Below are 11,175 nucleotides of genomic sequence, written 5' to 3' on the forward strand. Positions count from 1 at the left end.
TTTTGGTCTCCTGGCTGTCACAGTAGGGACGTTCTTTTTTTGTTACTGAATATACGTTTCTGAGGGGATGACCAGTGAGTACCCGCACGTTTAATAGCTTTCCTGCTGGCCTGCATTGCGAAGTTACGGTCTGGGTAAGTAAAAGTGAAGCAGAAGTTGATTAACTTCTTGAAATGTAGCTAATGTACACTCTGTTTCTAATCTTATTAAAGTAAACTAAGTGATAAAGGAACTATTTTAGTGTGCCATGTGCGAAACAAACAACGTGAGAAGCGTGTAATGAACGAGACAGGTAACCAAACGGAAGTTGATAGCACCTATCTTCCTTCAAAGTAAAGTTAGAATTAACGGTAATTCAACGGTTAGCTTGGCGAACCAACTGACCGTTAACAATGATTTCTTAGCTAAATTATGCTATGGAAATAAAGGGATTTTTTTTTAAGGAAATGTGCTTTTTATTTAAATGTCGTCGTGATTGATAGTCCTACATTGCAGACTACTATTACCTAAACATTTTAGTTTAGAATAGTCTGCGGTTTTGCAAAATAAAACTGTTGGGCTAAAACACGATTTTATTTTGAAAGACACATCCGGAAGCAGTTTGTTTTGCATTAGTAAACCTGACACTAGTCGGTCCGGAGCATCATAACATTGTCCTGCCGCTTTGTTCGAGGGACAGAAAGCATCGCACTTATCTTCGATGAAGGTAAATATACACTTACATGGGCATGAATTCGATAGTTGCGTAGCTGAAATAGATATAATTTAAGCAAGTTGTCAAATAAAACGCTACATTCTCGGCGAGGTCCGTAAATGTGTCATCCGAGTCACACTCGCCTGTGTTTTTACCTATTAAAAAAAAGCACTATTTAAAATGAATGTTGTCATATGCTTATCTTTGCAGATTGTAAGTAGTGTACAGTTGGCTAATATAATGTGCTTCAGTGTGCTTTAGTGCAACATCTCGATGCTCGGGGCCTGCACTGTTTACAAACATGTCGGACATTTTCACGCGTTTTCAGTGATTCTTTTTTAGGAAAAATCTTAAAACGCTTTGCCCTTTTTTTGATCGGTCCTCTCCATTGTCGGTCACCTTGATTGGTATGATGCCAAGCCAAGCACGGCCGCCCATCCCGGGCACAGGCCTCGACCATCCACCGGCTCATCTATCCATTTGTGGCTTAAAATAGACACAGAAAAAACTCCCGTGTATGCGCAATCATTACAACCGGATGCTTTTATTTAGTCATTTCTTTACTTTCGCCTCTATGTATTTTGCAAACTGTGCATTTGAATGGATGTGTGAATATTGGTGCATTGCAGTCAGTGTATGAGGCTGACGGGAGGAGGGTAGGGGGGAGGAGGATGGGTGAGAGACAGACACAGGGGGAGAGAGAGAGCAGGAGAACAGGTGCACCTCCTCCATCAAAGCAGGAAAAGAGACAAAGTCACGATGTTGCACAATTGCCTCCTCTGTCCTGCTGCAACGGTCTCCTTTACAGCTGCTCAACATTCAGACCTGCAGGAGAGGAGGTGACTATTCACTGGGGCAGGATCTGTCTACTACCCGATGTGGAACTTTCCAGATATTGTTAATCCAAGCAGTTTGAATGTTGTCTTTTACTCTAGGCTACAAGAGGGGTAAACTGTGAACTTGTCTGTGTCTGATAGTGAAGGATAGGTGAACTCATGAGGGCTAATCACATGACCATATCAACTGCTAAGAAAAACCCCAATATTAAATCCCTTGTAGTGCTTCAAAAGTGACATAAAATACAGCAGTAATATTTAAAAAACAAACTATTAAAGTTATTTACAGAGAGGAAATAACAATACTTACACTTTCCAGCTTTTCTAAATAAAAGGATTGGCTGCTTTACTATTTTTTTTGTAAGGTTGACTAAAAAGTATTTGTGTTTAAATGGTTGAGCCAAAAAAGAAATTCAAATATGTCACTTCTGGCTTTGTGACATTTAGACTAATTATTAGAACAATGGGGTTAAACACTTCTGGCATTGCTGTAATGAAACGTCTTGTTAAAATCAACTGACCAGGCTCCTGATATGTTTGATGTTGTCATCCTCACCTTCCCTCTGAATGAATCTCTCCTGGGTAGAGCAGCTCTGTCATGTGACAGCGTCTCACTTTAATTGGCTTCACTGGTCACTGGCAGCTGCTGCGTCACTGTCCAGCTCGGAGGAATCCTCTTTTAGTAATCTGGGTTATTCATACTCTCACACACCTTTTTCTCACCTTACTACCCAAGGGTTTTGTTTGGTTGTTATGAAACGGTAAACTATTGTTTAGCCCTTGACCTCTTTAAAACTGTAGAGAAAGGGAGAGCTGCGGCAAAGAGAAACCTACTTTCTTTTTTATCTTGTTGTTCTTTCGTCCTCCTCTACATGACCTTCTGTGTGAATTTTGAGAATAGCATTACAGGACAAAACGCACACCCAGCAAAAACACATCTCCTTTCCCCAAAAAGTTCCTCTTGTAACGCTTGTGTTCTATTTCTTTGTTCCTTTCCCCACAGTGCGTATGAAACCAGGCTATGTCCACAATGGTGTATCCTCGTGAAGAAGCCCTGGAGCGACTGAGCCAGGATGAGATCGTCCTCAACACCAAGGCCGTCATGCAGGGCCTGGAGACGCTGCGCGGCGAACACGCCCAGATCCTCAACTCGCTGCTGGACTGCGCCCAGCCCCCTGCTGCTCAGGAGAAATCCGGCCTGCTGCGTAAGAGTCTGGAGGCCATCGAGCTGGGCCTGGGAGAGGCACAGGTAAGAGGATACTGAGTCCAGGTTCAGGTTATTTATTTGTACACGTACACTGACGAACAGGGTCTCCAGGTTTAGCTGTGGTGTGTAGCTTTATGATCTGAGAGAGAGTTCCTGCTCTTTAATGACAGGTTACCAAACCAGGACACTAAAGAAAAGGACAGAATGACCTCAATAAAACAGAAATGAAGTCAAACTATATCTACAGTGTGTAAAAGTCCCATTTTCCTCGCAGGTGATCATCGCCCTGTCGAGCCACCTGAGCGCCGTGGAGTCGGAGAAGCAGAAGCTGCGCGCTCAGGTGCGTCGGCTCTGCCAGGAGAACCAGTGGCTGCGGGACGAGCTGGCGGGAACGCAGCACAAACTGCAGCGCAGCGAGCAGAGCGTGGCGCAGCTGGAGGAGGAGAAGAAGCACCTGGAGTTCATGAACCAGATCAAGAAGTTCGACGACGACGTGTCGCCGTCAGATGAGAAGAACCAGAGCTCCGGCGGCGGCGGGGGAGGAAGTGGAGGGGACACCTCAAAGGACAGTCTGGATGACTTGTTCCCCAACGATGACGACCAGGGGCCAGGTATGAGATGCTAACAATAAAGGCTGCAAGTAATGCTAATTCTCATCACATATTCATCTACACATTATTTTCCCTCAAACTCAAGATTAAGTATTGCTTGGAAAGTCTGTCGAAAACCCCCCAAAAAAAGTTGAACTATCATAAAGTACAAAGAAAAGCCTAAAATCCTCTAATTTGAGAAGCTAGAACCAGCAAATATTTGGCTATTTTTTGCCTGAAAAGTCACTTAATCAATTATATCGATTATTTCAATCGCTGTAAATGAAATCTTTGTTTGATGGGTTGATCATTTAGCAGACTCATTATTTCAACTCAAGGGTAAAGTGCATTTATATTTTGCAAGGGATGCCTAGAAGAGCTATTTAGCCTAACAAAACAGCCTTACTTTTGAGTGAAGTGACTCAGCAGAGCAGAAATGACCTCTAACACACAAAAGATTTCCATCCCAGTTTGAATGACCAGGTGCCTGATACTGGAGGAGAGTGTGTTTCAGTGGTAGGCCACAGGAAGCAGAGATAAGTGGTTTGACTTCGGGCAGTCTGTCATTTTGCATAGCTGACCTTCCTTCCATTATTAATGACCAGTCTTAAGTTAAGTCAGATGTGTTGCAGTGTAGGGATAGTCTCTCTGAACAAGGTTGTAGTCCTTTAGGTACTTTAGTTATTTTAATATCACTCGTAGAATCCGAGGCTTATAAATCAATAGGTTTATTTAAGTTAAAGTTGTCAGATCAGTCCGTTTGGTGTTTTATTGGGGAGTGTAAACATTAAGCTGCTTTCACACACTTTTCTATTCATAGAGTTTCAAAATAAGAGCTCGATACAGTCCGTCCTTTCATTCGCAGTCTCTGCTGTCCTCAGGTAGGACCTTTAGTGTAATTTAAACTCGGGCACGGGTTGTTCTCAAGTCTTCACACAAACAGCTCCTTGTGGAAAACACACAGTTTAACGGTCAAACTGGGAGATGGTTTAGATAGGATAAATAAATGATTTGAAGCTGGAGATGTGGTTATGTTAATGATTCATTTAGAAGGTTGCTAATGCAGTGCGGTTCAGTGTAGCCTGGGAGTAAGGCCTCTAATGCTGTTTTGGGTTGTTCGTTTATGAATAAGTGAATAACGTTTACAGAAATGTTGTCTCATCTTTAGTCCACCTTTTATATATTTCATTTTAAATGTAATTTTAGCTTAATTTAAAAGACTTGTAAAGATAGGTACCTAACTTTCTATTGTGACATCATGTTGTCTTTCTGATCTATGTACAAACATGGCAGAGTCAACTCTAAAGGTGTACAAAAGAGCAGAAACCTTTAGCACCTTGGAGAGAGGAGAGTGAGTTGATACATTGGAAGCACCTTTAAGCGGGGGAGGGGAACCAACAGCTGCTGGATAGCAGCGATGGTGCTCGAACAATAGCTTTTTAAAATACTGTAAGCAGTTTTCTGGACAGTCATTTTTACACATTTTAATAGTTAATCACAGAAGAAGACAGGAAGTGAGAAATTTGACAAGAACCAACATTTGAAGAATTAAAAGCTAGCGCAGGGAACCATTTGTTTGACAGATAGGGAGAAATTTAAATATCCTCTCTCTCCTCCTTACAGCCCAGCCCAGCGGAGAGGTGGCAGCTCAGCAGGGGGGCTACGAGATCCCGGCTCGCCTCAGGACGCTGCACAACCTGGTGATCCAGTACGCCTCTCAGGGCCGCTACGAGGTGGCCGTGCCACTCTGCAAACAGGCTCTGGAGGATCTGGAGAAAACTTCCGGACACGACCACCCAGACGTCGCCACCATGCTCAACATCCTGGCTCTGGTGTACAGGTGAGGAACGGAGAGGATGAATAGAGTCTATCTGATCTTCTTTGAAAGCTTTTCAGATTTCTAACAATGCTGCCGTTCGGTTTTGTCCTCCAGGGATCAGAACAAGTACAAAGAGGCGGCTCACCTGCTGAACGACGCGCTCGCCATCAGAGAGAAGACACTTGGGAAGGATCACCCCGCTGTGGCCGCCACCCTCAACAACCTGGCCGTCCTGTACGGAAAGAGAGGGAAATACAAGGAGGCCGAACCTCTGTGCAAGAGAGCGCTGGAGATCAGAGAGAAGGTAAAGACCCACAGCACCGAATGTATGTTTCTATACAAAGTAAAAAAAAGGACTCACAGTCAGTCTGGATATTTCCTCCATGTGTTTAAATGTGCCTCCAGGTGTTGGGGAAGTACCATCCAGATGTAGCCAAGCAGCTGAACAACCTGGCACTGCTGTGTCAGAACCAGGGGAAGTACAACGAGGTGGAGTACTACTACAGACGGGCCCTGGAGATCTACGAGTCCAAACTGGGAGCCGACGACCCCAACGTGGCCAAGACCAAAAATAACCTGGTGGGGACATCACTAAGATGACGGTCCAAGAGAGATTTAAAACACTTCCAGTCACAAAAGGGATCGTTTTGAAGAAATATTTGGAAAAAAAATCTCATGTTTAAAAAAAAAAGTGTGAATCTTTAAAAGAAGTCAGAAATTCACTCCTGCATTTGACAAATCCTACCCTGATGATATTCTTTGTTATTCCACTGGGGATCTCTAGAATTGAAAGACTGTCCATGTTCTCCTCAGGCGACGTGCTACCTGAAGCAGGGGAAGTTCAAAGATGCCGAAGCCCTGTACAAAGAGATCCTGACCAGAGCACACGAGAAGGAGTTTGGATCCGTCAACAGTGAGTAGAGTTCCTGTTGGAACTAAAGTGAACACGACGACACAACCCTTGTGCTTTACCTATAGGAACGTTAGGTGTTTTTTTTAAGGGAAAGATAATGCCATAACATGATATATTATCCAGCACTCCCTAGTTGGATTCCTCTGAGTAATGTTTTGTGACTTTGTTGATTTGTGCACCCTCTGGTTCTCCCTCAGTTCTCTCAGCAGATCTGAGGATTATTCCGGGCTGGGGCAGCGTGTGGAGAGGCTTAATGTCGATGTTTCCCTCTAGCTGCCCTAAGCCTATCAAACCCTTATGTGCTCACGTGCCAAGAGAGGGCCGGCAGGAATTTTGGTTTTAATGAAAGATTGTGTTACTTTGTTAATATATGGATAGAGACACTTCACTTGAGGTCATTCAAAGGGTCCTTGATACCCTTCAGCAATATGTTCTGTTCCTGATTCGTTCTGTTTCTGCTGCAACATATTACTGTGTATCCACTTTATCTTTCTGAACATTTCTGACTGTTTTTGTCCTCATTTTGCAGACGACAACAAACCAATCTGGATGCACGCAGAGGAGAGAGAGGAGAGCAAGGTCAGTGAGAAACGTTGATCCTTTCCATCAATCCCATCGTCTGGCAGGTTGTTATAGAAAGGGACCGTACAGCATAATGGGATGGAGAGCAGCAAACTATACACATTTTTAAAAGCTTTAATAGTGTAATGTTTCAGACATGGCTTCTCACTCTCTCTGCCTTTCTTATCTTCATCTTCCTCTCGTTTTTCTCTCTATCTCTCTCAGGGTAAACGCAAGGACTCTGGCCCGTATGTAGAGTATGGCAGCTGGTACAAGGCCTGCAAGGTGGACAGGTGAGTCACGCGTTTAAATTAAATAAATAAAAACATTTGGTAATAAAGGTTTAAAAAGTGAATAAATAAAATGTTTTTTGTGTGGTTTTCTTCTGCAGCCCCACAGTGAACACCACCCTGAAAAGCTTGGGGGCTCTGTACCGTCGTCAGGGCAAACTGGAGGCGGCAGAAACTCTGGAAGAGTGCGCCAGCAAGACCCGTAAACAGGTACACACACACACACACACACACACACACACACACACACACACACACACACAGGCTGCTGAGCTACTGCTGTTAGATTAGTCGTCTGGGCTCTTTCGGTTGAGAAGCCTGATTAGTTGAGCTGGCATCCAGCAGAGATTTATACGCCCATAAAGTATGATTCAGAGATCCGTCATGGAGCTAATGTGTGTACACGGTAATAAAGAGCAGCGACCTGCTGGGGGGGGCCGTTGTTGAAGAAGCCATAATGTTCCCTGCTCCCCCCTCCTCTCTGATCTTTGTGTTTCTGTGTCTCTGTCTTTCAGGGTATTGACGCCATCAACCAGAGTAAGGTGGTGGAGCTGCTGAAGGACGGGGGGGCCGGAGGGGGGGACAGACGACAAAGCAGGGAGGGAATCAACGGGCCGGGGGGCCAGCGGGGGGAGAACGAGGGCGACGACTCCGCTGAGTGGAACGGGGTCAGTGTATGGACACTAATTAATAACTGCAACACTCATCCATGATTTAATAAGAGCAGAGAGTAAAGGTCAACACGAGTCAGATTAACATGTCGTATTCAACATGTACACGTGTCAAAGCCAGAGGAAGTCTGCTTCATATTTAATGTCTCCAGTACATGCTGACTTGTTTTTCCGCCTCGTGTTTCCTCAGGATGGAAACGGGGCCCTGCGGCGCAGCGGCTCCTTCGGGAAGATCCGTGACGCCCTGAGGAGGAGCAGCGAGATGCTGGTGAAGAAGCTGCAGGGGAGCGGACCGCAGGAGCCACGTAACCCAGGGTAACACTACACTGAGTGTGGATACGGTTGTAGTCAGATGTTGGGTGTAACGCTGTAGCATAGGATTCAAATTGAGCTAATGATGCTTCTTTTATTAGGAAGAACAGCTGCTTCAATGCTCTAGCTAATGGGGATACAGTTATTAGCCAAGCTGTCTTTTCAAATTGTTTTGTTGTCTGACAAAACAAAAGTCCAAAACACAAATGAGATTTTAAAGGCTAGGTTATTATTGGTTATTTTAAGGTCAACATATTTGGATCCACTTCTATCAGCTAAGGATGGGAGTGGATGTGACTGAAAGAGTTGTTGAACTGAATTAACCTGCTTTAAAAAATCAAAGAATGTCACTTTCACTTATCTTTAATAATCATAATGGGACGTTTTCTGAATCTAAGAAGAATATTTGAGCTTGATGCAATTACAACATTGCTTTAACCTAAAAACAGAACAAATCCATGGTAGTGTTAATGTTTTTCTAATACAATACTCCGAAATAAGTGAAAGAGGTTTAGGCTAATTGTTTGTTTGTTTGTTTTCCTCAGAATGAAGAGAGCAAGCTCCCTCAACTTCCTCAACAAGAGCACTGAGGAGACCACACAGGTACCACGCTTTATTCATTCAATCATCCCTGAAAAGATAAATACATGTAGTGGATACCTGACACTGTCCAACAGAAGCTATAACATTAACTGTTCTGTTTGTAGGACGCCACCCCCGGCCTCTCGGACTGCAGGGGACTCAGCGCCAGCAACGTGGACCTATCCAGACGCAGCTCCCTGATAGGCTAGACCAAGAGAGGAGGCGGGACTGAGGAGAGGCTGTTTGCAGCTCGGTTTGATCAAAACAAACACACTCTAAAGCGAGATCAAACACTCGCACCTGCAGCATATTTTTTAAAGAACACTGAGAGAGAAAACAAAGCTTCACCACACTTAGCGTCCTCCTGTAAGAGCCGGGCGCCGCTTCGCTGTACAAACCGCCGCCATCCGTCACTAAAGAGAATATTTAGATACACATTAATCAGCATGCTGCTTACTAGAACATGGAATGTCTGCACCTGAACACCTCGTGTTTTAGCACCGTAGCGTATATCCACATCGTGATGAGTCCCGTTTTTAGTGTGCAGACACTCGACCTAGGCTAAATGTACCCCGGTTTCCGTTCAGAGGAGCGTCTGCACTCTGCGTATCTCACCTGTAGCATGAAGTATCTCCTGACTGCTAACCACCCATCCAATGCATATCAAACGGTAAAAATGGTACGATCCGCTTTGATTTAACCAGGATAGCAGAGGTATTTGAGAAGAATACCAGCAATCTTTGGGGATTTTCAAAATTAGCACTAACCATTTAAACCTCACTTTTTTGCCTTTCTTGTTTTTTTATGTATATACAGTTTTAAATTATTTGTTCTTTCCTTGTAAATAGTGCACTTTTTGTTTTGGTTTACAATTGGGTCTAAGAAAATACTTGTTATCTAAAGGGGAGGACTGGAAAACACAGAAATATGAACAGTTCCTAAACGCTGATTCGTTGAGTACCTCGTCACTGAATTCTGCTGACTCATGGTTTCAGTGTGCTGTCATAATGCACTTTGAGCCTCTACAGCGCCCTCTGCTGGCCGTGCTTATAACGAAGGAGGAATTATCTTGAGGGTCATTCTTTAAACGTTGATATAAAAGGGTCAGAAAGTTCTTTTTGAATTAAATAACGCCTCCTAAATACTACCTACTGAACAAAATAAAACACTGAAATCATTTCTTTCAGGTACCGTGTCCTCACAAACACTTCCAGGCTTACAGCCATAAGTCTGGAAGCTACTGAAGGAACATATTTATTTAAATATCATTTGTTTACAATCATGATCCAGGATATTAAAGCGTAATCAATTTAAGAATATGGGTTCCTATCTTATCAAAGCTGGTGCAGTGCATCGACGACATGTTTACTCTCATTTATTCCTCTTGTGTTCATGTGGCTGAGTATGTATCATTTTGTACGAAACAATCCTCAGTGCGCTTTAATGCTGACCCGGATGGATTTCCTCAGTCGTAATCAAACACTCGCAGAAGTCCGACTTTTGAACATCCCTTCTCCATGCTGTTTGTTTCCTGTTGTTGGTCTGAGCTTTTCTGCTAAAGGTAGTGATCATTTGAATGTTCATTAACCTGTTGATTGTGGGATCCGGTGGCTTTCACACTGGATGTTCGTGCTGCGCTGTTTCCACCAAAATAAGACCAATACCAAGAGAACTGTCCACAGAATGTACACGTCTTTCCATGTGAAGTTTATTTAAGCTGGGCGAGTCGTGAGAACTATTTCTTTGCTTTATTTGTACGGGTTTACTCGTTAAAAATGTCCTGACAATCTGAGTTTGATTTCTAAGACGGGTCGATGCCGGACTGTTGCATTTTGTCCACGACGGTGCATGCACACCATCGCCAAATCCCCCAAACAACCCGACACCGCCTTTCTTAAAAATCACCTTTTGATGACGTCACGTTACCGACTTTAAAATAAAAAGTGCTTTTGTTCTGCCAGCTTCTGATTGTGCGCGGTGGTTTGGATGTAGAAATAAATGCATGAAGGAAAGAAGGCGTACAGTAAGTGTTGAGGCAGAAAAAAGAAATGATGGTATGGAAAGACGTCGTGGGAGGAGAAGTGCTTTAAGTGTCGTCGCAGCAAATAATGTACAGAACTGTCCTTTTATATGTTCACATCTTCCTTCAGTCACACACACGTAGCTGTGTACAGAATTAGTGCAACACTCATTTGTGGTTTCCAGAAACTCTTGTAGGAGTAGCCTGACTGTAACACAATCCTCTCCTGTCACTTCTCCACCTCTGGGTTGGTTCGGGGGTCTGTTATTCAACTCTGTATTAATCGCTTCATAAATATTAAGCACAATAAAAACAGCCGAGATCTAAAATCTAAAAGTTTAATGGTTGTAAATGTTCGGAAAGATTTTGATCCAAAGATGAATCTCTAATGTAATATTTATGGAGTTTTTAGTCTGAGAAATGTTAATGAACGATGGTCATGTGAATGTGTTGTGAAGGGGGCCAACCCAAAATGTATTTTATCAAAAGGTTCAATAAATACAAACTCCACTTTTCAAACTGATTCTGCTTCCTCCTTTTTTTTGTTTTAATGATTTGACCATTTCAAAGTGTGTGACTTTCACAGATGAGGCGAGGGAAGGGGGGGGGGGGGGGGGGGTGGGTTTCGCTGCACCATCGCAGTGTCTCGCTTTGCAACTTCCTGTCTCATCACAGTCAAG

At 43.6% G+C, this 11,175-nt stretch overlaps 1 protein-coding gene across 3 annotated transcripts; it reads left to right on the forward strand.

Annotated features, from left to right (window-relative positions):
* The first annotated feature begins 4 nt into the window (after positions 1 to 4).
* On the forward strand, positions 5 to 11,018 carry klc2 (kinesin light chain 2). 3 transcript variants are annotated; one of them, XM_063895856.1, is made up of 14 exons: positions 5 to 134; positions 2,534 to 2,779; positions 3,012 to 3,348; positions 4,951 to 5,167; positions 5,261 to 5,450; positions 5,552 to 5,725; positions 5,960 to 6,059; positions 6,589 to 6,638; positions 6,846 to 6,913; positions 7,012 to 7,120; positions 7,426 to 7,584; positions 7,772 to 7,896; positions 8,439 to 8,496; positions 8,601 to 11,018. In XM_063895856.1, the coding sequence occupies exons 2-14, from the start codon at positions 2,552 to 2,554 to the stop codon at positions 8,682 to 8,684; spliced, it is 1,899 nt and encodes a 632-aa protein (XP_063751926.1). In that variant the 5' UTR covers positions 5 to 134; positions 2,534 to 2,551; the 3' UTR covers positions 8,685 to 11,018. The 3 variants fall into 3 exon arrangements, with proteins under 3 accessions (XP_063751926.1, XP_063751925.1, XP_063751927.1); XM_063895855.1 differs by lacking the exon at positions 5 to 134 and adding an exon at positions 615 to 706; XM_063895857.1 differs by lacking the exon at positions 5 to 134 and adding an exon at positions 615 to 706 and having other exon boundaries at positions 7,426 to 7,578.
* The last annotated feature ends 157 nt before the right edge of the window (positions 11,019 to 11,175 follow it).

This window comes from Eleginops maclovinus, chromosome 11 (assembly GCF_036324505.1).
Source record: "Eleginops maclovinus isolate JMC-PN-2008 ecotype Puerto Natales chromosome 11, JC_Emac_rtc_rv5, whole genome shotgun sequence".
Lineage (NCBI taxonomy): Eukaryota > Metazoa > Chordata > Actinopteri > Perciformes > Eleginopidae > Eleginops > Eleginops maclovinus.

Excerpts from the sequence above, each read along its gene's own strand:
- klc2 (XM_063895856.1), top strand. The coding sequence starts at position 2,552 with ATGTCCACAATGGTGTATCCTCGTGAAGAAGCCCTGGAGCGACTGAGC. Across the intron at positions 2,780-3,011 it reads TGGGCCTGGGAGAGGCACAG|GTGATCATCGCCCTGTCGAG; the intron begins GTAAGAGGATAC and ends TTTTCCTCGCAG. Across the intron at positions 7,121-7,425 it reads CCAGCAAGACCCGTAAACAG|GGTATTGACGCCATCAACCA; the intron begins GTACACACACAC and ends TCTGTCTTTCAG.